Below are 27943 nucleotides of genomic sequence, written 5' to 3'. Positions count from 1 at the left end.
ATAACTCAACAAAAGACAGGGAAGAAACAGGAAATAGCTTCATTTACAGCCGGGCACATCGCCTAAACAAATCATAACGCCTGAAAAAAATAACACTGTCGCTGCAGACTCAACACTTTTTGCTGATTACACAGTCAGCCAGGAATTCTGATTAGGAAATATTACAGTACACAACAATGGACTGACAAATGTGTAGGAACATACATATGTATATCATAATATTAAAGCCCTCCACTGTAGGCTATATGGATGTTCAATGCTAGTCACTACACTTCCACATGACAATCTGTACACAAGTGCTTGCATTATGACACAAATACACAGTGCAAAACTAAACAGAGAATGTTCTTTTTATAGGAGCGAGGAATGATGGATGACACGCTGAACTTGGATCCTATAGGTGCCAAGCCCTTTTCCATGATGACAAGAATACTCTAACAATGAGAGGGCTGGCTGGAAAACTCATCTAGCCTGAGTTTTCTCATCTAACTCATCTAACCCCCCCCCCCCCCCCCCCCCAAAAAAAAATATGTTCATAGTCAATAGTTCAGCTTCCTACAAAAACGGATGATAAAAAAATAAATATATCTATACAAACGTATAAAACGCAAAACAAAAAAATGTGCAGGTTTGTGTCAGTTTTGCCATAAATATCCCCATCCCACATCCATCACAAAAAACCACTCAGCCAAACCAAACATTAGTATATGATTCATAAGTCCATATACTCATATATTCAAAAGTCCAAGAGCTAACACTTCATTTTGAGAAAGATAAAGCCCACAGCTGACTGGCACGAGTCAATGGTTTCCTAAATGACCGCTGTTAAGGTTTATTCCACTCTGGATGATTGTCTCAGTTAATACTGTGGAGCGTCAGGCTGATGATACAGACAGAGAGCAGCAGCGTGGGACTCTGTGCTGGTTGAATGCTGGCGTTAATAGGAGACGTGGTGGCAAAGATGGCATCAGTCTCGTTTCGTGGGAGGGGTATGTTACAGATGTTCCCTTCACAACAGGATGTGCACACCTGCATAAAGGAAAACAAATGATAAATAAGCAGAGATTAAGAAAGTGATCATTTACAAAAGTGTTAAATGAAAAACAATAAGTTGCTCTAATGACAAGCGGGGGAAAAAAAAATAATGTGGCCACAAATTAAAATGATGTTGTTACAACTTATGAATTTGTCGCCAAAATTGAACTACATTAAAACAAGTGGACAAATTAGTACATATAATGGCCATGATTGAACTAAAACGAGGGAACAAAATAATAAAACACTGCCACAAATTTGGGTATATATTTCTTAACTTTTTTTTGCGGGGAAAGCATTTCCTCTGAAGCTTTGTTGACAAATTATTCACTTAGTGCATGAAGTCGAGGACACGCATCGCAGAGCTAGTGCAAGATGAGCATTTGTGGTTTAAAAGTATATACATTTACATTGACCAATTGTTTTGCTAGACAAGACCCTTATTCCTTTGTTGGGATCGTGTAGAGACCTCTGAAGCTGAAGTGAAACTGCATTTCGGACCTTCAACCCATTGGTCCCTATTAAAGTCCACTATATGAAGAAAAAATGTTTTCCTCAAACTCAAATCTTCCATTTCTTTTCAGCTGAAGAAAGAAAGACATGAACATCTTGGATGACATGGGGGTGAGTAAATCATGAGGAAATTTCTGGAGTGAACTCACGTTGGAGATGGGAAAAATTTTAGTCTCAAATTTCTTAAATGTTTAATAAATATTTACAGCAATCCTCAGAAAAAAAAAAAGTTGGTGTTAAGTGTTTTGGGCTGAATCAGTTGCTGAAGTTTAATAGCATACTTCAGATTAGGCCAGAGTGTCAGTACAGTGCTGCACTGTAATAAAAGGCTCAACATCACCCGTCTGAACATAAACAGTAAACAGCCATTATTTAAAGTTTACCTACAGAGAAAAAAAATCACTTCAGACAAACACAAATAAATTAAACCTTTTTTAACCTGAGAATGAACCTTCGGCTTCTAAATTTTCCCTTTTAGTGTAGCTGTGGCATCTTTACACCGCATTTATCTCTCAATCTGGCCTTCTCACATCTGCCCCCTGCCCTCTGCATAACTCCTGTCCTGTGCTAGAGGTAAAAGGTAAGACACAAAGAGTTTAGGGAGTGACCGGGCGCACCTTTCAGCAAGGATTACTCAAAGAAGGATTACTGAGAGACCGCAGCATAACTTTATGCACAACTTTATCACATCTGCAGCGAAGTCACTTGAGAGGATAAATGGATTAACTAAAGAGTTTAGTGTCGCTGACTGAGCCATGTCTTACAGGCGGCAGAACCATTCACAAATGTGTTAATCAACCCCTCCATGTGTTTTCTGTAAGATCACTTAAAGTGCACTGTGTAAAGTGAGATGAGAAAATAAACGTGGATGGATTTCAGCAAGGCGAACAAAAAAAAAAAACTGGATGCGTTTGGTCTGAAACAAAAGTTTCTTGATGTGATGTGAGTTGTATCTCACCTTGTTTCCTTCATGGTCCATCTCAGAGCAGCCTGTTTCAAGACAGTCTTCCAGCGCCACACAACGCTTGGTCACCGACACTGTGTTTCCATCCCAGCTCATCTTATGTTGTGTGTAGCAATATCTGCTCTCTAAAAGTTACAAAGGGGCTTTACTTAGTTTGCTCAAGGACCTACAGTATACATCACAAAAGAAAGCTTTGACTTCTATCTAATAAAGGAGTCAGATTTCAGTGAAAAAGCAATATTCCTCAAGGGATTTTTTTTTTTGCACTGGATGTTGCAGAACTTGCCCTCAGCCACTTTAAAAATCTTTAATAAGTGCCCTTGAAGTGTGAGTCTTACAGTAACATAATACTGCACCATATTTAAGAACTATGTGGAAACACTGAACACAACCATATTTGAGCATTCCTGGAAATATATACATTCCCTGCAAATGTGCAGATGTTCTGCAGCAGCATGCGCTTTACTGAAGGAATGAATGTCTGTAAGGGGTTACAGCTCCTGAGTCATTAACACACTGCTGTAAATCAGACACGACACAGCACAGAGCCTTCCTTATATGGAAGGCTATTCACGGCAAAAACATGAACTGAATAGATATGGAGCAACTCGTGGGCAAAGCAGGTCCTGAAACATACTGACCCAGCTGCATCTTATTCAGTTATTATCTGAGCATTCACTGAATGCACTTCAACAGCACTGTGCTGTGACTATTTAAATGCACCATCACTGATTCATGATAGATTGATAGATTGTGCCTTAATAAAAATTGTTGGTTCACAGAATGACAGAAATATTTTTGTTTCAGGATACACAGTGCAAGACGAAATGAAATGATGGGTCTGTCAGAGGAATTCAGACTGCTCTGTAGTAAGAGAGACGTAATGGAGATGTTGGTACCTCGTGGACAGTAGCGATCTGGAGCCCAGCGGTTGCATTCATAGTTGTCAAGTGCATCTTCACAAGTAAAACATTTAAATCCTCCTGGATATGGAGTTGCTGGAGAAACATGTACAATAAACAATGTTAAAAGAAATGTTTCACTTTTGGTGAAACCGATATACTTGCATATTATAAAAAAAAATTATTGGTGTTGTCATTGTTTGTTTTTGAAAGCATCTTATTCTCACCAAGGTGCCACTTTTCAATTGTATTAATTGTATTAATTCATTTTAAAAATATATTTTAATTAATACATTATAAACAGTAATATTAAAAATGAAATATTATTACAAATGTAAACAATTTATTATTATTATTATTATTATTATATTTTAAAATTGTATTTATTCCTGTTACAGCAAAGATGAATTTCAGAAGATATTACACTAATTTTCAAAAATAATTCATGAAATCATGATAAGGTACGTAAAAAACATTTCCTATTATTTTCACTGTTGAAAATCATCTGGCATACAGACCGAGACACAATCTAATCAAGTGCTCTTTCACCAGCATTTTGCTGTCGTTTCTTAGGTGAAAAAAGCTCTTGGAAATACAGTGTGCTTTTTCTCTTTCTGGAGCTCCTCAATCAGATTATATAGCTCACAAGAAACAGAAAAATCTGTCTCTTTTTTTTTTTTTTTTTTTAAAGTTTTAAGAAGAAAAACCTCTTGTTGACCTCCCCCAGCAAACATTTGAGAATCTGATCAAGTGACCATTTCAAACAGACCATTCATTCATCTGTTATTACTTCTGAAGTCTCTAAATAGCTCTGTATAAGCAAAGCTTTTGACCTACACTTTTTCTGTTAACTCCCCCAAATTCTTGTGACTCTTATTAAAGTGGTCACTCAATAATTAATACAATGATACAACTGACTATAACCTCTCTTAGATACAGCACAGATTTAAAGAGGTAAGAGAAACATTTTATTTAAAACAACAGCAAGACATAAACAGTCAGAGACACATTTACAGCCATCGGGTGTCTATGTAATTATAAAATGATACATTCCCCCCCAGCTAATTCAATATGCATGTCTTGTTTGGGTGTTTAATTTTTGATGTCAAAAAAGAAGAAAACAATTTTTTTTTAACATAATTCATTGCAACCATGCTTTTGAGTTTTTCAGCTTTTATAATGAGCTTATTTTTGATAGCGTTCTGTTGTGTTTGTGAGCACTCATTGTAAAGTGTTCCTGTAGCTCAATTGGTAGAGCACTGCATTATCAAGCGTAAGGTTGGGGGTTTGATTCCCCGGGAACACATGATATGTAAAAATTGATAGCCTGAATGTACTGTAAGTCGCTTTGGATAAAAGCGTCTGCTAAATGCATAATTTAAATTTTAATTTAAAGTAGTCTTAACTATGCCAAGTAGCTGGAGTGTGTTTTGTTTTCTGAATGATCTCATGTGGTTGTAAATTCACACTTGCCCTCTGCAGTGATGAAACAAAATGAACTCCATCATCATAATAAATCCTCTACATCAATATGCAACAGCTGGATATCAGCAGGTAACAAAATCGCTGCTGGTACATAACTATATTGGGATCTCATAAGAACTGATTTCTTTTAACCTCTCTCTCTCTCTCTCTCTCTCTCTCTCTCTCTCTCTCTCTCACACACACACACACACACACACACACACACACACACACTCTCTCAATCCCCGCTGGGACATTGAGCAGATACGGATATCTCCAGCTGCACACTGGTGAGCCGGCACACAGCTAAAAGGATTTTGGGAGGTCCTGCTCACTGTGATGAAAGAGTTTGGGATTTCAGAGATTAATTCATTCAACAGAACTGAAACCAACCTTCAGTCTCTCTCATTATAGCCAAATTGTACTTGAACATTACCACATGTAACCAACTGATTCTGAGATATTACATATTTAAATAGGAACTGGTAACAAATTATTGTAACTATCAATATAAGTCATTGACGAACATGTAATGTATAGAGTTATCAGTACATTCATATATATATATATATATATATATATATATATATATATATATATATATATATATATATATATATTGGGAACCATGAGGAATGTAATGATTCTGGTTGGAAAATGTTCAGAAAATCGTATTGCTTTCACTAATATACACTCCAAAGTATTTGTTCTTATGTAAGTTGTATATATGTACTGTATTATACAACTTATATTTGTATACAGTATATCCAAATATATCTATATATGTTTTACGTCAAAGACTGGTCAACTGATCAAAAGTAAATACATTAATTAATTTATATTCATCAAAGAATCCTGAAAAAATGCATCTTGGTTTCCACAAATAACAGCCCAGCAATTTTAGCACTTATATATTCAAGTAAAAAACAATTATTTTAAATCGTCATAATATATTGTAATGGTAGTTTTTTTTAATTATTATTGTACTTTCAAATAAATACAGCCTTGATGAGAACAAGAAACTTCTTCTTAACTAATTGATTATTAGAATGTATATTACTAGAATATTAGCCATTTATAAGTCAAAATTAAGCACATATTAATGCCTTATTCTACATCCCTAATCTTACCCAATACCTAAACTTAACAACTACCTTAATAACTATTAATAAGCACCAAATAAGGAATTTAATGAGGGAAAAGTTGCAGTTAATAGTGAATAAGTGTGCCCTATTCTAAAGTGCTACCAAATTCATGTTTGTTAATTACTTGATTAAGGTGTATTAGAATATATTTGATGTATATTTAATGAGCATAACAGCCATTTTAAGCATTTCAAGACACAAATCAAATGAGGCTCAAAGTAGCAAATCTCGGGCAGAATAGGCTACACTGAACCATGGCGCCATGGCTGATGCCACATGCTATAAACAACTGATTTTGCGTCAGCAGGGATGATGGGCAATCCATGAGTGTCAGGGTGGGGGATCTTAACACAGCCGGAGTTTAGCTACGGATCACTGGCCTGATGCTCAACCACTGATACATCCTGGAAAGCCAACTATTAGGACACAATATTAAATCTAGAACCCCATAAAGGATCTATAGAACTGATTTCTGACTCTTTTAATATTCCAAATAACCCAGGAAAAACATGGATTATATCCATTTCATTTTCAAGGTTTTGGCAGAATCTAAGAAGAAATACTTACTTGAGGGATGGAGAAAAATAATATCTTTTTCCGTGAAGTCCCTCGATTGAACCACTTTGATGATGGCGGTCAGCATCAGGCCCCAGGCCATGAGAGGCCAGGGTTCCATAGCTGGAGGAAAACTCACATGAGCAGGTATCCAGATCCAACACGGCACCTGATGAACAAAACAACCATTTCTTAAAAAAAACATACTACAGGGTCATACGAAACAACTTAACTATAGGCACTAAAGCGATTAAAGAAACAGCTGCTGAAGATAGAAAGGAAATTCTATAGGATTAAATCAGTTCAAAAGCAGTGTTATCCCTCTCCAGAACACCGGACACAAAGAGGCATGCTTGTTATTCCAGCAAGTGCTTCATTATATCAATGACAATGTCAGCAGTCTGCCAGTGTCCTGCCCTCAGCAACACTGACCCTCTTAGCCGTTCGCTTTGGTTTTTGGCAGCAGAACAAACACTCATCCATTGTTTTCAATTACTGAATGCCATGCAATGACATCTTTGACAAACACCACAAAATGGATAGTTAAATATTTATAATCTATTAAATGTGATAAAATTTATTGGAACAGAATGTTCACGTGGCATATTTTTTTATAGAATTTATTTAACATTTGCCTAAAAAAAATAATGTTTAGAATTTTACTTAAAAGTAAAAAATAATACAATTTCATTTCCACTATGTATGTTTATTTAAATAAAATAGAATTAGATGTACAAAGGTTGAAATATGAGAAGGATCTATGCTATTTTTTGGTGTGTGTGACACTTGTTCAACAGAAATCCTAAAATAAGCCTGGAGAAAAGCACATGGCTTAAACACAGAGCTGTGTGGTTTACATTACTGAAACGAAAGCTGGGGCAGATTACACATTTTTCAGAAGTGCTTGACTAAACTGCTTTGTGTGCTTTCTTCAGCAAGTCAGATGGCGAGCCAGCCAGTAATCAATCCATTCATTTTGGTGAATCAATTTCCCTAACTCTGTTTACAACTCACAAATTGAATTCCCCATGGGATAAAAGCTGACTCATAAATCCAAGCATGAGAAAGCTATTTAATTTACTTTCAACATGAAGTAAAAAATATCCTTCAACAACCAAAAAAAACTGTAAATGAAATGGACCCCACTCTTCTTGTAAAGAAGAACTCCTGTAAAGTTTATGAGTTTATATTTTAGTCATCAGATATATCAGCGAATCAGAGCACTCTTTTCAGAAGATATTTGCTTAATTTACAGCATACCAGACCAAAACAGCTCATTGACTTTTAATATTAAATGAAGACAACCAGCAGCAAAGTAGCCATTTTTCATTTTTTCCCATCTCCATCAGTTCATTCACTTACAAATCTGAACCTGGAAGGCAAGAAAGCACATCTTCAAAGCATAGCCAATTTTTTGGGTACTTTCTGTGCTTCATTAATAAGGATTAGACCTTTCTTTGATTTAGCAAGTAATTCCCCTTTAATCAAGAACAACAATCCCAGCATATCTCTGTGAACACAGATGTGAAAAAACCCAAACCTTTACAACTGTATTTTATATAAAAACTAAAATAATAATAATAGTAATCAATTTTCTTTTTTTTCTCTGCATCCATTCAAAGTCAATAGAAATCGGTGCAATCAATGTATTAGTAGGCTACTATTAAAGACTTTAACTGATAGGAGTCCCTAAAGTGATACATGTCCAGTAGGATTTTAATGGCTTTCCTGTTTAAGGCAGGAAAAACAGATTTCCTCATGTTTATTGTGATAGCCATGCTGGTTTCAGAAAAAATGATTCAACAGACCGACACAGGGCAGCCTTGAGCTCCTGCTGCTGTGTAGCTCCTGACCTCTCAGACAATGCTGAGTGGCACAGCACAGTCATGTTAGAGAGCATCAGGTTTCCTCAAAGTGATCCTTTTTCACCGCTGAAGGTCTAAAGCGGTATTGAAAAGGAACACAGAAGTACATATCGGTTTTCGTTTTTAGCTGTAGATTGGTCCCACAAGCTGTTCGTCAACTGGGAATGTCAACAAACAATTTAAGAATGTTTTGACACACCTTTGATAAATGTGGTGACCTCTATAATAAGCTAAGTCTGAAGATAATAAATTGGATTTTAAGTAGTAAGTAGACAGTAAGTAGTTCATATGACTTCTGTGCTATTTTTAATATTTTAATATTTGACACACCTTTGATAAATGTGGTGACCTTTATAATAAGTTATTTATGAGAATAAATAAGTTACAGTTACTTTTTTTATTGTAACTTATATTTTGGGAGCTTGACAGCCTCTGCTTTCATTTTAATTTTATGGAACAGAGCAGCACAAAAAACTGCTCACTGTTTCACAAAAGAAATGAAAAAAAGACAACTATTTCAATTATTCGGTGAAATATGTTTAGTGTATCCAACTATATCAACTATATCTAACTATAAAAATAGATATATACGTAAAATATATTACCTGGCCAACTATAACAAAATCTACACTTAAATAGCCAATGCAAAGCGGTTTATTGCATTTGTTCTTAAAATTGATTCACATAATTTTTAGCCAAGATAGAGAATGCCTGCAGGTGATATAATCTGAATCTCTGATAAAATCACCCCAGTATGAAACTGTGACACAAAGAGGGAATATGTTAAGTGAGGAAAGCCTAGAGTAACAAAAATACAACCTACTGATAAAAAAAAACATGGATTTGGTTTCAACACACAGGTGTCCTCGGACCAGAGTCATCTTATTCAGCTTTATCTGTTATTTGTGAGTCTGTCTAAGACTATTAAGCTTTCCAGGCCACAACTCAGAACAGAAGATGGTTGATAAGAGATTATAATTTCTTCATAATTATTTTAATAATTTTATTTCAAGCGTTGACATTCTAATCACAATAATGACAACTGCAACTCATGCCAGTCAAATATATTTAATTGAAATACATCCGTTTCCAAACAGGGCACATAATAATTACTCTGACATTCAAAGGCAACCTTCCAGACCAATCAGGAAGTGCCTGAGGTTGAACTTCAGTGCCCCATCTCTTCTAAAGCTTTGCCAGGTGCCTGCCATGAGCAATAGCTGTCATCAAAGCCTACACGCCTGCGAGTTGCTCTGGAAAATGGAAACTGCGGTTGTCGGTTTGTTTAAGCAGACATATCTGTTGTTTAGAGAGGGTTGAAGAGGATCACGCTGCATTAAAGCACTTTTATGTTCAGGATAAAAAAGAAACGACATGATGGAGAGTAACTGATGACAAAATGTTGACAAAAATTTCATTTTTGTGTGAACTATTCCTTTAAGCATAAACTTTCAGTCTCAGATGTGTTATGCTCAAATGAAATAACAGAAACAAATAAGACTTTGTTGAAATATACTACTGTTTAAATGTTTGGGGTGGGTATGATTTTTTTAATATTTTATGCTCAGAAAGACTGAATTCATTTAATGAGAAATACAGTGAAAACGGTAATATTGTCAAATACTATTAGAATTTTATATTTGGATATATTTTAATGTAATTGAAACCTGTGATGGAAATAAAATCTAATTTTTCATAAGTAATTACAACAGTCTTCAGTGTCACATGATCCTTCAGAAATCATACTAATATGCAGATTTGCTGCTCAATAAATATTTCTAATTATTATCAATGTTGAAAACAAGTGTGTTGCTTAATATTTACAGAACAGTATTTATTTAAAATAGAACGATTTTGTAATATAATGCATGTTTTACTATCACTTTTGATCACTTTATTGCATAGAGCTGTACAAATAATGTGCATAGTAATGTTTAGATTCTTTGGTCTATTTTGTAAGAAATGCTTAAACCTATAATCGCAATTTCTGATGTTTTGGCTGAGCCATTGTTGAAAAAAAAGAACAATTCACTCCAAAACATGCAAAATTAGTAGTTTGGCTGCATGTATTTACGCTACTTTTAAAGCAAAAGTGCTTATTTTAGTGTTTAGCACCTGTGATATGAAAGCCTGACTTCCTCTCTGTACAGCATGCCACATCCAGTCACATTCATGTCATCTCATTACTGCAGGTCACCGGCTGACGGCTGAGGAAAGAGGCTCCCAGCAGGACAAGGGCCCTGGAGTTGCTGCCTGAGCCACTGCCAGGTGAGTAAGACTAACTCAGGTCAGAAACACAATACTCGAGGTTGTGAATTGGCCTGTGAATGCAGTCGCTCCCATTAATGGAGGGAAAGAAATGCAAATCCTCTCTTGTGACTTCCAGAACTTGTTGGACCAGATTTCGCACAGGTTTGAGAAGTGAAAGGAGAAGAGCAGCAAAGAAGCCACAAGCTGCAAGTTGTGGCTCTTTTCCAGTCTGCCACAAACACCTGAATCTCAGTAATTCACCTAGAAGGAAAACATTACACAAGAGGTTGATATTACAATAGCACAATCCTTATCTATGCCATGAATAGAAAATAAATACAAATATTGCATAACTTATTCAAAACAGTTTATTGTAAAGCTAAATTCCTTGGAAAGCCACAATACGACAAGAATGGACGATAACACAGATGAAGCTGCACCTCTCCATTCATTTGAGAGAGCACAATGCCATCTCAACAAAGCCAAATGGCATCGAGCAATGCCTGTGCCCTATAGTGCACCCGGCCAAAACCAAAGGAGTCACGTTGGATCAGAATCACACACCAGCTAATTGAAATCCTACAAGCACACACACACACACACACACACACACACACACACACACACACACACATACACACACACACACACACACACACACACACTAATCCGGCACTATTCGTTTGAAGTGGTCCAGTTCAGCTGTATAATTTTTAATCCCCTCTTCAGTCTCTTGACACATTCAAAGATCCAAGGAATCGGTCATGTAGCACAGAGTAACGCAATGGAAAATCAGTTCTCTGTTTAAAATGATCACTGCTGGAACAATACTAATATGACACAATGTGACACAATGTGTCATATGCTGCATGCTTAAGTTTGGGGGAAAACATTTTCATTCATATAACACTTTAATATTTTTGGGTGGACATGAAGTCAAAATGTCAGTCATACAGCTGTCCTAATGTAATAATCCATAAGAAGGAACCCATAAAGAATACAATTTTATTTTTCATAAAAATAAAATTAGTAGTTTGATTTTATCTTTTATTACAATGGGTAACACTTTAGAATAGGTAACACCTATTAGTTGCTTATTAGCCTGCATATTACTAGAATATTAGCCATGTATTAGTGCTAATTAAGAACATATTAATGCCTTATTCTACTTAACCTTATTCTACATCCCTAATCTTACCCAATACCTAAACCTAACAACTACCTTACTAACTATTAATAAGCATCAAATTAAGAATTTATTGAGAGAAATGTCATAGTTAACAGTTAACAAGTGTTACCTATTCTAAAGTGCTACCATAATGTCTATATTGTCTGTGTTCATTTTATTTCTAGTTTAGTTTATTTTTAGTTATTTTTATATATCTAGTTAAACAATTAAAATACGAAATGCTGCCATTTTATATTTTACTGTACTTCAGTTAATGTTTATTTTATTTTATTTCAAGTAATGATGTTTTCCATGGTTTTAATTTTAGTTTCAGTATTAGATGTACAGTAGTTAACTATGATAACCGGGTGAGTAAATAATAACAGATTTTTTAGTTTTGGGTGAACTAGCCCTTTAATAATCATTTTCTATTTTGATATGTTTTCTCAACAAGTTATTGATTCATCTGTTTTGCTTGTGTAGATTTGGGATTAACTGATTCTGCTAGATCATATGAACTCTGCAATAGTCTCTCTTCTTCTTGGGTTCGGTGAATCCACTGCTTGAAACTAGGAAAAAGACTTGAGCTCTTTGTAGGGCAGGGCAGATACAATAATGTCTTGGCGTGTGGGGGGGTCGGACTGAAGAAGGGATAAAATATCCTTGTGGCAGCTGTAGAAAACCAAGTGGGTGGGGTAAGTCTGATTCCCTTGAACTTTGGGCCAGCAAAACCATAACAGAATAAGGGCAAACGGGGGCTAATTAGGAATGTTCATGAAAGGATTTGCTACCTCTTTTGTCTTTGGGGCTCAGATGGCAAAACATCACATTCTCCCAACAAGACATTTACACTCCGTGATCACTCCGAGTTTAATCAGATGGGGGGAAAAAAATCTGCTCTGCTCGCAACTATAAGGCTTTTGTGCATGTTTTCATGTAAACATCTATAGTTCAGACATCATTGAAATTCAGATCACCTGACACTAGAGGAGCTGGTGATTCAGTCAAAATACCATGTCAAAGAACATTAGTAACATAACTTGCCCAAACATAACACCACTATGTCTGTTCAAGGTCTAAATGAAGGGAATAAGATGAATCAACAAAAGTGTATGCCTATGTTTTTGCAAAACAGACAACCTGTGGAAAGCATCCACCCATGAAGAAAGAAATGGTTTTGTTGTGTAAACATGAAAGGTTTGAGATGGCAATCAAAAACATACCAGTGTAAAACCTCTACAATTAGGCAAGAGGTTTTGAAGCTCATGTCTGCAGTGAAAGTGGGATGACAGGACTGTATTTACAAGGAATGACAATAAGGACAATCACCTCAACTTTTAAAATGTCATTGAGTAATATCAAAGAAATATACAAGAATATACAAATCAGTGTAGACCATTTATTTATTTATTTCAGAAAATTTTATTAAGCATCAGGTTAAAAGCACTTTTAAATTATATGCTTTTTTATATGCTTGCAATGGGAATTATGTGCAAGAATCCAACCAAGCATTCTCATGGAAAGAAAAAAAGATCAAAGGAAATGGAAAAGCTCTGGAGGCATGCTGAGAAAGTATCTGCAGCTGATGCTGAGGAGGAAGAAATGTACCCTACAAGACAACACCAGGATTGACTGCATACATATACATACAACACATATAATAAAGCAAAATGGCAAAAATAACAGACTAGGCAGTAGTTAAATTTACAGTACTAAATGCAATATCATGATCAAGTCAAACAGAAAATCTTTTTATTATATTTTATTTTTTCAGGATTCTTCGATAAAAAGAAAGTTCAGAAGCACAGCATTTATTTAAAAGTATATATATTTTGCAACAATTTATAAGTCTGCACTGTCCCTTTTGATCAGGTTAATCGGTCTATGTTGAATAATGAATGAATGAACGAGGTGCTGAATGAAATGCTTGATTTCATAATAAATTCATTTCAAAATATATCTCATTACACTGATATTGAACTACACACTGAGCTGAATGAGCCTTGTTGTTCAAATCCTGGTACAAAGTGTATTAACAGACTGCATATAAATCTTCATATGCAGACAAAAGATGGCAGCAGCTTTTTTTTTTATTTTATTTATTTATTTTATTTAATTCGGTCCTCACAGACAATCAATCATACAAAAATAAATGAAGTTATACATAATAACCGAAAAGGTGTAGGCTGAAGCCTCTGCTTATTACGCCTACCCTTTGTACATAATTATCAATCAAATGAGCGGCACTTTTTACTAGTAGTGATTAATACAAGACACACATACATATACAAATTATATAAAGAAAGAAAAAAAAAAAAAAACAGAGGGAAAGAAAAATAACTTTTTAATACCCGTTAAATTAAATAATTATTAACCACCTTGTTTTTAAACATTTTCTTGAATTTACAAAGTGAATTACACAATTTTAATTCCGTATGCAAATTATTCCATAGATTAACCCCTTTGACAGATATGCATCTATTTTTTGTATTAGTTCTTACCCTTATTTTTTTAAACATATGCATTCCTCTTATTCCATACTGACTTTCTCTTATTTCAAACAGCCTCTGGATACAGTTTGGAAGCAAATTATTATAGACTTTATACATTGTCTGTACAGTATAGAAATTTACTAAATCAAAAAATTTTAAAGCATTTAAATTACTAAACAATTGATTAGTTGGCTCGTGATAGTCAACATGTTTTATAATCCTTATTGCTCTTTTTTGTAACATATATATTGGATTTATATTGGTTTTATATGCATGTCCCCAAACCTCCACACAATAGATCATGTATGGAACTATGAGCGCACAATACAAAATATATAATGAATTTTCATTCAGAATATGTTTAGTTTTATGTAATATTGCAATGGATTGTGACATTTTTCTTTTTACATGATTAATATGTGGTTTCCAACATAATTTGTGATCTATTATAACACCTAGAAATTTATTTTCATATACTCTATCTATTTCCTCATTGTTAATCCTAATTTTAACTTTATTAAAACTCTTTCGATTACCAAATATTATGAACTTTGTTTTACTTAAATTCAATGACAATCTATTATCATCAAACCATTTTTTTAAGATCATCAATTCAATTTCCACTGTATTCAGAAGCTGTTCCAAATTTTTCCCTGAACAATATAAATTAGTGTCATCAGCAAACAAAACCATTTTTAATATTTTTGACACTTCACAAATATCATTTATGTACAGTACAAACATTATGGGGCCTAACACCGAGCCCTGTGGAACACCACAAGTAACTTTCATTAAATCTGATCTAACATCATTTATTTGGACAAATTGATATCTGTCATCAAGGTAACTTTTTAACCAAAAATAGGCTTTGCCTCTTATACCATATCTTTCCAGTTTCCTCATTAATAGAGCATGATCAATAGTGTCAAAAGCTTTTTTTAAATCCAGGAACACCCCCACAGTATATTTATTATTATCCATTGAAGTGGAAATCTCTTCTACCATTTCCATCACTGCCATTGAAGTTGACCTATTTGCTCTAAAGCCATACTGATGTTCACTCAATAGTTTATGTTTGTCTATGAAGGTGTCTAGCCTACGCACAAATAGTTTCTCCAAAATTTTAGAGAACTGGGAAAGCAGAAAAATTGGTCTGTAATTGGAAAAAAGATGTCTATCACCGCTTTTAAAGATAGGAATAATTTTAGCTATTTTCATATTATTTGGAAATATACCTGTTAAAAATGATTGATTACAAATATATGTAAATGGTTTTACTATATATTCTATGATATTTTTTAATAATGACATGTCGATATCATTACAATCAGTAGATTTTTTATTCTTACAATTATTAACTATATCAAGTATTTCCATTTCATGAGTTCCCCTAATAAATATTGAATGGATATTACTAGGGATATCTACTTCATCTGGCCTTTCCTCATTTCTCTGCTCCACAATCTCTTGTGCTAACTTATAACCAACATTTACAAAATACTCATTAAATGTATTGACAATGTCATTCACTTTATTTATAATTCCTGAGTCATCATTTACAAAAAATTTGGGTAATCTACTTTTCCTCTATTCGTTTTAATTATACTATTAAGTACTTCCCATGTTTTTTTAGTATTACTCTTATACTTGTTCAATAATGTATGATAATAGTCCTTTTTACTAAATCTTATAATACTTACTAATTTATTTTTATAAATTTTATAATTATTTTCAGCTTGTTTTGTCATTGTTGCAATAAATTTCCTGTATAATGCATTCTTCCTTTTACATGCCTTCTCTATTCCATTTGTAATCCATGGTTTGTCCACATTTTTTCGCTTCCTTACAAACTTCTTGAAAAAACAATGTTTTTCATATTTTTTAATCAGTATGGTTAAAAAAGCATTATAGGCTCTATTAGGATCTTCATTTTCATAAACCTCACTCCAGTTAAGTTTCTTTAAATCCTCCCCAAGGGCAGCAATGGCTTCTGGTGTTCTATGTCGAATCATTTTAACATTGTTTGTCCTATTTTCATTTGGTTTTGTAAAAAATCTTTGAAAGATCGCAAAAACTGGGAGATGATCAGTCATATCATTTATAAATAATCCTCCTACAATTTCCCCTTCAATTTCATTTGTATATATATTATCAATTAGTGTAGCAGTGTCTGATGTTATTCTACTTGGTTTTGTAATCACCGGAAATATACCTTTACTATACATTGTATCAATAAAATCAGATGTTCTCTTATGTCCATTTGGATTTAACAAATCAATGTTAAAATCTCCACATATAATTTGTAACTTGTTCTCATTCCATTTATTTAACACACCTACTAATCTATTCATAAATGTATCAATACATGATCCTGGTGTTCTATACACACAACTATTTATTATATTTTTAGATCTTTCAAAGTCGATTTCTATGGTTAAGCATTCCAGAATATTTTCTATAGTCCATGACATACTTTTAATCAGACTACATTTTAACGCTGTGTCAACATATAAAGCAACTCCTCCTCCTTTTTTGTTAACTCTGTTAATCGTCAACAAATTATATCCATCCAATTCCACACCTTGTGCTTTCTCATTATCAAGCCAAGTCTCTGACACAGCAATCACATCAAATTTATTAAACTTGCACAAAAAATCCTTAATTTGTACGAAGTTTTTATAGAGACTTCTACTATTAAAATGTATTATTGATAATGCCCCTTCCATTTCCACATTTCTATTAAATTGTTCTTCTGTATAGTACTCACAACAATTATTATTTATATTATTGAAAAAGTGGTTTTCTGGGTCTATGTCATTATCAATCTCATACATTTTGTAATCTGTGTGATTGAAAGTTTTAAAATTTAAATGTTCATACTTACAGTGACTTTGTAAATCACCAGACTCACAGTCTTTATGAATATGAACAAACTCCCCATCATCAATATCTCTAAATGGAAACAAGAAATCCTTATCAAAGTCCATCATTTTATATTGTTGATCCATGTGAACAGTCCACATAGTTCACCCTTGTAGCCACGATTTACACATCATTCTACAAGGATATTCCTCCAAGCAGTCCTTACTTATCCGTACTGTTCCAATTCTTTAAGTTTTCTTATTGTGAGTACTTTGGCTTCTTCAGGTGTTCCATTTAGCCGTATCATCACTTTGCAATTCCTTGTCCATGTAGCTTGTATCTTGTTCTGTTTCCTCAGAGTGCGTGCGTGTCTTGCAATGTCGGCGTTCTTTTTTGTAAGATGTTCATTCAGGTATACCCCCGTTCCCTTTAGCTTCTTTGCCTGCTTCAGTAACTCGGTTTTATGCTTGCGATTCATAAACCGAACAACTATGGCGGGCTTCGCTCCGCTGTTTCTTTGTGGAAGGGTATGACAGGCCACAACATTATCGCAGTGGATGTACATATGTTTACTTTCAAAAAACTTGATTACTTGATTTTCCAGCGTTTGAAGTTCCTCTGGCAGGGCATTTTCACCAACTTTGTCTCTGGCCAATGCACTAGCATACGTTCAATGTTTTGTTTCCAGTCCGCTTATAATTAAATCCTCCATTCTTGTGTATTGTTCCAAATCATCAATCCTTCTCTCTAGTCCTTCAATTCTCTTATCTTTCTCTTTCACAAGGTTCTTCAGTTGTTTGACTTCATCCATCAGATCAATTAGCATAGCTTGTTGTTTAGCAACTTTGCTCAATTCATCCGACATGAAGTTTAGAGATTTCCTAATCTCCTCCAACTCTTCCTCAACTACGCTACTGATTTTCTTCGGTGGCATTTTGTTTAGTTTTTTTTCGTTTCAGTACAAATCAGCTATATCAATTTAGTTTAGTTTAATTATTGTCACTTTGTTCTTTCTGAAGTAACTGCATGCCACAGGGTGCCGCCATCTTGAATCTTCACTACAGCTTACAGCTTCACTACAGGGTGCAAAAAGGCCTCCGTAAGACAAATCGGATACATCTGTTCAGTAAAGCATTCAAATGGGGTTCAAGAGCAGCTAATTAGCATCAAAATCTGCCAAAAGCTCCTTAACACCACACAGTTTTACATAGTCCTCTCTAACCAGGATATTCTCCATAGTGACTTATAAAAATACATATATCATGTGGTAATGCTAAAAATACTTAAAAATGGAAATAATGGAATAATGGGGCATAACATGCAAAAATAACAGATGCATTAAGAGCGCCAGGCGCCTCAGGCAGACTAGCATTGACTCGGGGATAGTGATCTTTGCCTGGTCACTCATGCAGTTAACGCTAAACAAACTTTGCTAAATAATTCAAAAAGAGCATAAGTAATGCACAGCGTTGAGGGATTCTCCCTTACGCCCCGATGAACAGCGTTTGTTATGTATTCGGCCCAAAGTGAAGGATCATTATCTAAAGACCATCAGCCTTTGTCAAGTTCCTCGACATGGTGAGGGGAAACAAAGGGGTCAGATGAAGCCATCGCTCTGTCTTCTGCCTCACCGTCCTCATTGGGATGGCACTCTCGATAATGGAGGGTCCGATCAGCACATGGAGCACTGAACCCCCTCCCCCACTACGACGATTCATCAGACCTCTGATGGTCACGCAATGGTAAAAAGGGTGATATATTGTGGGTATTACAAGATTATTTAAAGAACAAAGATGCTCCTGACATCTAGCATGAGTTTAATTATACAAAGAGAGTAAATGAATAGATAAATTCATGCACAACACACAGTAACATCATTACATGTAATGAGATGGTCAATGGTTCGGAACACTTTGCAACGACCAGATCAAACATTCCTGTGACATTCCTCCAGCCTGCATCATGCCGTCAGAAAGCCACCCTCATACATCAGTAATAAAGACCCATATAACTCGAAAGGCTTCTATACCCTTGTCATTAGAAGGTCTCAAATAACACCTTTCAGTTTCTCGGCTGACTGTCTGGAGAAACACCTGCCCCGGCTCTAATGTGTTTTCAGGTGATCAACTGTTTCTTGGGGTCAGAGGACATGCAAATATGTGGGCCTTCCTGTCACAAGTGTCTATAAGGGAAAGTATTTACTCAAACCCAGTGGAATCCACAAACTGGTTGACAGGTAAAGCTAATCCATCAAACCCAAACTAACAAGATGTCAGATTTCTCCATCACTCTTCAAAGCTGAGTTATTAGCAGGGCTGGATAATACAGATGAACTTATTGAACAGAGCCAGTGTGAGAGAGTTTCAGGCCAGTTGTGGATATGTATAAACACGATATTTGCATAATTTTTTTTACCCTATCTGTGAAAACCCTAAAGCCATTTTTTTTGTGATCAACTGTTTTCTACATAAAATCATCCTTCATAAGGTAAAGAACATTCTGTATATATATATATATATATATATATATATATATATATATATATATATGAAGCATTTTAATACAACTACAAATTATATATTGACCTATATTATATTTTACTTTTGTTGTGAGGTTACAGTGGACATATAGTCCTATAGGTAAAATACGACTACTACTACTACTACTACTATTAATAATAATAATAATAATAATAATAATGTATATTGCAAAACAGCTCTGCACTCTTGTTTCTCTTTCTGTCACTCTTTCAGTCACTATAGTGTTGTAATTGTTTCAGTAAAGCCTTGTACTTAGAACTTGCTAATTAGCTGCACATTTAATTAATCATAAAAGAAGTCTGACCCTTTTCTGAAAATTAAAACATGTCTGAGCATCTATTTTCTGACACAAACTACAACTACAGTCTGTATCTCATATTTACTAAGCTTTACTGCTTTGCAAACAGATAATGAAGCAAATCTCTTCCGTTCATATTTACAGAAAATAGCACATAAGCCTATGCGTGAGATGGTCTTGAGTTACACCACCCCCATCCAGATAAAGTGAACCCAGGAGAACTAATGGACGATAAATCTTTTGCGTGGGCACTGGGATTTTAAAAACGAAGACAAATGCATTTTTCACGCTGGTGAGGACCCTTTCATTTCTTAAACATTTTCTTCTTGAATTCATTGTTCTGACCGTGTCCCTTCAACCAAGACTGCAGCCCCACCACAAAACCAGACCGTCCACAGATGGGCTTTAGACACACATCACTCTATAATTCCATTCTTCCTATGCATGTTTGCAGGAGACGATGCATTTCCTTTGCTTCTGACTGGACAAGACTATAGGCTTTGGTGTATTTAACACTGAAAATGGCTTTACAGATGTACTATATGATTTTAAACCAGTTCTGGCTAGATCAGCATAATGCAATAGTTAACATAAACTAATACATTCACATTATATATTAATCTCAGTTATGGTTATTATCAAAATACAGTATAAACTATATATATAACTTTTAAATTATAAATGATAACATTATTTCAAGCATTATAATCTAATACTAAGCATAAATGATCAAAAATACATAGTAAAATAAATTAAACATACAATACGTAATAGTGGTTGTATGAACAACAAAAATTATAATGTGATCAACATTTACACCTAAACCCTAAAGCATCAACTAATGTTAATGCATATTACTGCAAAATATTCCCATGATATTCTTGAATTTGAAGGTGAATGCTACGCTTTACAACAGTACTTTGACTTTGCATTGTCTGAAATTGTCATCAGGGCTTTACCAGTAAGAAAAGGGCTTTCCACCTCAGTTGAAATATTTTCTCCTGTCTAATCTCAAAGGAAGCTTGGTTTATAAGTTACTCTGTGGATTTCCTCTCACTGTCTGCTAAGTGAGAATATTTTGCAGTGCTCCTTCCCGTTGTGTCCTTGGCTGCTTGTGTTGAGTCTGTACACACACAATCTCAGCACAGACTACAGATAAAAAGCGCTTCAGACTATTTTTTGCACTGAAAAATCTCACTGTGGAAATGAGCATGGAGTCGTTTATCTTCTCCAGCCCCACGCAGGTGCATTACAACTAAATGAGATTAAGCATCGGCTCTAGAAAGAGAAAAACAACGGCCCGGGAACATTCATAAAAAGGTCATTAAAAAGAGAATATGAGATTCTCATGGTTGGTCAATATTAGGCATTGACTGTGAGCCAAAAAACATTAATCAAAACATTTTTGTATTATATTCTGTATAATAAGAAGCCTACGTATTTGTATTGGGTATGCAGAGAACAAATGGAAAGAAGCAATGTATACATACACACTGAATTAACCACTCCTACAAGCATGGCAAACACAAAGCTGCACACAACGCTCCATCAAGCCAAGGGATCGACCCATACCAAATAAAATCTGCCTCATTCCTAAAAAAAAACAAAACAAAAAAAACACGCACTGCTGCATCCATGCACCTGCTGCATATTTTAATATGAAATATTATAGATCCATTATTGTGCATGCATTCACACTAATAGATGTAAGAGCGCTTCATTGCTTATTAGTTCCATATAATATAGTACAAATGCATGACACTACACATTCCTGGCATAAACTCATGGTGGGCAGGGAGGGTCATTCCTGACCTTTTATAAATGCAATGAATGACAGGTCATCACTTTCTTTTGACAGAACGTCAAAATACACACATTTAATGAGAATGGAATATAACTTGCTTTTTTGGCCAGCACTGTGTTAAAGATATGAACAGATTTAAGAGTGCAATTTACAGTGAGCTGAATTTCAACCCCTTCGTATGTTTAATTAAACTTATATAATGTAAAATATCAATTATGACTTTTGACAGGATGACCATTTTGTTTGACCTTTGAAAATGGCATTGTGTCTTACACTCCTTACTAATGTAGACTAAATTTAAAAACCACATCTATATTGTTAAGCAACAAACTACACTGCAATATATATATATATATATATATATATATGTATATCTTATTTTGTGAAAGGATATTTTATAATTGTACTATACTTTTCTATATGTCAATAAACTATGTAATGGTAATATATACACCCATTTAAGTTATTTTAATATGTTTGTCACTGTAAAATTTACTGGAATGAAACAGGAGGACAATAAATGGCCACATGATAATTTATAGTTTATCAAAATGCACAGTGTAATTCACATAAAGACAAAGCACATCAGGCTCTCATAAAACACCAAAATAATGCAAGGAACATTAACTAAATAACCTATAAGGCCATAAATTCCCCATAAATAAATTATTTGTAAAATATAAATTTTTACTAATAAAATATACATATTGCATTGTTAAAGCCATACATAGAAATCCACAAACATTGTTAATATTTAAAAGCAAAATTATGTGTTATACATTTTAAAACGTAGCCTATTTTATCGTGTAGTAGCCTATATGGTAATGTAATAGTTCTGTCATCACAATCAATTGTTTGTTATATATATTTTGTGTGTGTGTGTGTGTTAAGATCCCTAACATTTTCAGAACGTTAATCACCATAATCAGAAGCGTGTAGCGCGAGCGTGCGCTTCTGTCTAATTGATTATAATGCAAGCGTTCTAGTTTTGACGCAACGCTGTCTAACAAGCTGCCGCTGTTATTTACTATGATTACTATCTTTCAACTGTGGTTTGGATCAGAAGGTGGAGTGAATACATTTTACACACAAAAAAATAACTATTCTACAGATGAAAACATGACATTAGTTCAGATTTTAAAGGGTGTGCTCTGTCATGCATTAATCCAATCGCAGCAGGTCAAATAAAAATGATTACGGCTACTTACCGAGAATGATTCAAACGACTGTAGTCAAACTTTTAGCACGGCAGATTTATCCCTGTATGACAAGAGCCGAAGAGAGTCATGTATATCAATAGTGTCCTTTCAGTTGTCTGTACTCATGACACGTCCGAGCTGAATCCCTGTGAACTCGAAGCTTCCTAAAAGGCGGATGAGACGCTCGGCTGCGCCTATCAGAGGTCGAGAGGAGGCGCGTCCCGATGGATCCACACACACACACACACACACACACACACCTACTGTACTGGGTTTTATTCGCACTACTTGAAGCCTTGGCTAAAATATCTGGTAAAGTATGTTATAAGCTTTACATTACGGCCTAAGTCTATAGCTAATAATAATAGTCTTTTTGTGCACAATATGAACGCGAATTGACTTGTGAGCATATGGTTCATAAAAACGCTGATGATTTGACAAAAATGCCGTTTCGATTGGCACGTTACTAAAGTCTTTTCAATGGGCCCTCTGCTGGTGATAAAACACGGTAAATGACTGTGAAATGTCAAATCAAACACTTCCTCTCAGTCAACCACAACCGAATAAATGTTGACAAAATGAGACTTATAAATAGATATCATCCAACATTCCTATTTCTTACTAAATCACAACATTCACAAACTATATGTGTGTATTCATATATTATATATATATATATATATTTGTAGCCTAATGTCTGAAATGATTCATTTCTTCACAATGGAGCTAGACAGTCAAAAATATATTTCTTTCTATTGAATATTAATAGAGACACTTGTGAAAAGAAATGGTAAAGAAAGTTTGTTTTGATTTAAAATCACGACACATTTATGGTAAAAGGCTCCTGCACAAATGGGGCAAAGTGTATAGGTGCACCTTGAATAAAAAACATTTTTTTTGTCTAAAAATATATGTTACACTTTCATAGATTCTCATTGGCTACATAAATCTGCAACATTTAAAAAATGACAAAATATTATATTCAGTTGACTTGAAAATCAAAATGGAATATGTACCATAATGGCAAACAAGAACTTCGATTTAGTTTTGGTTTGTTGCTATTTACTGTTTTGGGAGAAACACTAAATAGGCCTTTTATCATGGAGAAAAAGTACCCTATCTAGGAAGACAACAGATCTATGGCCAGATAATTCACATTTACAGAAGTGATTCTGTAAGTTAAAAGAGCAATAGATCTACCTGCTGTAAGCATTTTAATATCGAGCTCTACTGTCTTTGATGGCCTCCAATTTGGTATGTCCTGGGTCACGTAAACCTGCAAGCAAACATTATTTGTGAGGGTGAGTTAAAAGCTGTGCGGGGTGTGACCCGTAAAGCGGGGAGCATTACAGACCCCCCTGTCACTGCTTTGCCTTTAAGCAAGACCCTAAACCCCGGGTGGCTTCAAGAGGACTGTCTCTGTAATTAGTGCACAGTGAATCACTTTGATTAAAAATGTCAACCTCACACATTACTATATCATGTATGCAATCAGTAAATTTGCCTTGCTTAGCCTCCAAATATTATATGCACTGATGTCATGAATAGGTTGTAAAATGCTCCATGCCACAAAAATCCAAAATGTTTCCCCAAGGCAACAATTACCAACTTAAAGACAAAGAGCCTGATGAAAAGTGACATGTGCTTGAGGAATGAAGATATGTGGCATCAGTAAAACCATAAAAAAAGCTGTTCACACTTTTAGTCAACAAAAAAAATAAAAATAAAATAAAAACCTTAATTTGAATAATTGATAATACATTTTACATGTTAAATATTCTTTATTATAAATAATATAATTTAAATAATCATTTAAATTATTATTATTATTAAATTAAATAGATAATAATAATTTAAATAAATAGATTAATTGGCTTTTGCCACCTATAGACTGCATAATATTGAAAATTAAATATGTAAGAAAAAATCTAGTGTTTTGAAGAAAACTGGCTTCCTCTGGAAAAACTCCAGGGCCCTTAAAACATTAAGTTAAAGTGTAAATAAATCCATCGTAGCTACTTAAAAGCCTGTGTCTAAAGATCAACTTCAAAGCAGAGAATCTTTGCACAGGATGAGAGTTTGATTTGTAGCGAGCGGATTTAGAGAAGTGCAGAGAGATTGATGGCAGGACTAGATCATGAGGTGAGATCAGCCATGTAAATACATTGTTTTCATGTGGTTTACTCACTGTACAACTCCCATGTCTCCGAGTAGAATACAATAGGACACAATACAAAAATCTAGCTTGATGAACAGACCCAAATTCAAACAGATCTGAAATAGATGTTCAGAGTTTGTTTTGTATTAAAAAAATTTTCTTCTCCATCTCCACACATGAGTTTCCCGTCTGACATGCTGAGATAGTGTCCACACAGCACGGCAGATATCACTGGAACGGCCCGACGGGATGAAGAAAAGAGCATCAGCACCATGTACAAATTTTGTGCATGACTGGATTCCACTTGAAGTTGAAATCTAAAATCAGCCGTTCAGCCATAATTACAACCTCCTCCCGTGGGGTCAGATTTCATGTAATGGAGGTGCAGGGTCTCGCTGGTATGCAGAGCCACGAGATAAGGATAATTTTACTACAGGTTGAAACGAACAGTGAATTAGCAGAGCAAGAGGAGTTCACAAAGACACTGGAGAAACAGAACGAAGGCAAATAGTTCAGTCTCGATTCTTAGCATGCTTTTGGCATCATATTGATAAAAATATGTAATTTGCATGCATGAGGGACATCATATGGCTGCCCACTGCTCCGGGTGTGTGCTCACAGTGTGTGTGTGTGTGTTCACTGCTCTGTGTGTGTGCACTTTGGATGGGTTAAACGCAGAGCACAAATTCCGAGTATGGGTCACCATACTTGGCTGAATGTCACTTCACTCATATTGAATCAAAGTATATAAAATGCATACAGTTTGTGTTCTTTAATGCACATAGCATGCAAAGTCTGACCTTTCTTTAAACATGATGGTGTCTCTCCATCTTATTTTACAACATGATGACGTAAGCTATTTTCTGTGAATATGCCAAAATATTTGTGCTGCAAACAGTGTTTATGATTACAATAATAATGTCAAATACCAGTTTGCATAATCAAGCAGCATAACAGACTGTCTTTGTACAACTAAAATAGCTAAAGCGGATGACACCGGAAGCCTCGCACATTAAAGTTACAAATGGCATCATACTTTAAAAATAAGGTGGATAATCTCTTTATGGCAGCTGTGGCAATTGTAAACGATAACAGAATTAAACAAATGTGTAGTATTATGTGAGGCTCTGCTCAAAGGAAAGGGTCTGAGACTATGTTAATACTCTCTTTAGTAAGACCACATAAATAATTCTAGGATTTGCTCTATAACTTCTAAATTCCACAATCTTGTCTGAAAATAGAGCTGCTATAGACAGAGAGGAGAAGGTATGAAACAAATTAAACTGCCATTGTCATTTCTGCCTCAGGCTGTACAGCTGCAAACCAACACCAGCAGTCCTTACAGGCACTCCGAGGAACATCTCAGTTGTAGATAATCTACTTCTCAAAGAAAAAAAGCACCCATGACATTCAACATTTGCCCACGTGCCAAAGTAAAAAACACATTGATGAGTTGACTATTACTCATCACAGTCGTGATGCTGCTTCTTTTTTTTTTTTTTATACCTCCAGAAGGGAATAACACACCTGGTCTGTCCTCTTACCTGTCACCAGGCGTCTAGTTGATTTGGTTGGCATGCGAGAGGCACATAATCATCCCAAACTGAATGAACGGGTTGGCTTTGATGATGTGCACTACAGGGACACTGGTGAAGGCATGACTGCCTCAGGCATACTTCAATCATCCGTTCTGGTCTCTTCAAGGAGCACCAATCCTTCTTCACAACATGTCAATCATTTGTACAGAACGAGATAAATGCCCATTTGCAAAAGAGGATTTAGAGATGAAATGCTGGTAGCTATTCTGAATTCCTCCTTCTAATGACATAGGCCACTTCTTTTTATTCTGCTTTCATCTAGATTTGTATCTCAAGACTTTTGCTTTAGGCGATTTTTGTTGTGATCAGGTCATATACTCATAAAGCATTAGTTCAGACAGAAATAAAAAAAAAAGTCATCATTTAGTCCCTCATGTCACTATGAAACCTGTAAGCATGTCATTCTTCTTTAGGACAAAAAATAAACTTTTAATATTCTTCTAACTTTCTGTCCATGTAATCAACATTTTCAAGCTTTAAAGTACATAAAAGGCAGAGTAATATATTAATCAAGTTGTTAGATCCAAGTTTTCTGAAGAGACATTGGGCTGGTTGCATAAACCACTTCACTAGTCTTGAAAAGTTATTAATATCATTTGTTTTCTTCAAAGCTCGCCATAACTCTTTAAAGTTGTTTACAAAAAGGTCAATTTGAATCAGGAAAGTAATACTGATTAGCTCTTGGCTAACAATTTTATTTTTGGCTGAACTAACCCTTTAATACCTTTTAATGTTGGAGGGATAATGAAAAGTTAAGCTGAATTCTATTTCTGGTCCCTAAATGTTTGGCGAGAGAGGGTCAACAGGGGCCAAATATGTACTTTCCATCAGCCCCAAGTTATTTCTTCTTCATGTTGAAAGGTTTGTTTGGCAACACAGGGGGTGTAAGATCTCAGCAAGTCTTCAGACTTCACAGAAACTGCTCTTCACATGTGCACACATTAAAGATCACAGAGCGAGATACACCTGTCCTCTTCCATCAGCTGCACGTCAGGATTGTAGCACAGTCTCTACTTTTAGACCAGGCTCTGGGTTTTGTACAAACTTTGACTTGTTCTACGAGGTTATGTAGTTTATAAGGTGGGTTCATCTCACTTTGTCTAAAGCAGTTGTATGTTACTTATTTTTTTT

The 27943-nt window shown here is 35.0% G+C and overlaps 1 protein-coding gene across 2 annotated transcripts; it reads right to left on the bottom strand.

Moving 5' to 3' along the window:
• Positions 1 to 517: 517 nt before the first annotated feature.
• On the bottom strand, positions 518 to 23231 carry LOC132094723 (ly6/PLAUR domain-containing protein 6). 2 transcript variants are annotated; one of them, XM_059499380.1, is made up of 6 exons: positions 23066 to 23231; positions 6591 to 6747; positions 3412 to 3510; positions 2507 to 2637; positions 1988 to 2115; positions 894 to 1029 (listed from the first exon to the last, which is right to left on the bottom strand). In XM_059499380.1, exons 2-5 carry the CDS (start codon positions 6697 to 6699, stop codon positions 2023 to 2025), a joined length of 432 nt encoding a protein of 143 aa, XP_059355363.1. In that variant the 5' UTR covers positions 6700 to 6747; positions 23066 to 23231; the 3' UTR covers positions 894 to 1029; positions 1988 to 2022. The 2 variants fall into 2 exon arrangements, with proteins under 2 accessions (XP_059355362.1, XP_059355363.1); XM_059499379.1 differs by lacking the exon at positions 1988 to 2115 and having other exon boundaries at positions 518 to 1029; positions 23066 to 23227.
• Positions 23232 to 27943: the final 4712 nt, after the last annotated feature.

Source organism: Carassius carassius, chromosome 19 (assembly GCF_963082965.1).
Source record: "Carassius carassius chromosome 19, fCarCar2.1, whole genome shotgun sequence".
Classification (NCBI taxonomy): Eukaryota; Metazoa; Chordata; class Actinopteri; order Cypriniformes; family Cyprinidae; genus Carassius; species Carassius carassius.
The sequence above is the reverse complement of the archived record's forward strand: the minus strand, read 5'-3'. Positions and strand labels throughout refer to the sequence as shown.

What these genes read in the sequence shown, in the direction of transcription:
- LOC132094723 (XM_059499379.1), bottom strand. Translation starts at nt 6,699, where the DNA reads ATGGAACCCTGGCCTCTCATGGCCTGGGGCCTGATGCTGACCGCCATC. An exon ending in AGATCGCTACTGTCCACGAG is followed by an intron (nt 2,638 to 3,411) that starts GTACCAACATCT and finishes TGTAACTTTTAG; the next exon opens with AGAGCAGATATTGCTACACA. An exon ending in TGGACCATGAAGGAAACAAG is followed by an intron (nt 1,030 to 2,506) that starts GTGAGATACAAC and finishes TCCTTTATGCAG; the next exon opens with GTGTGCACATCCTGTTGTGA.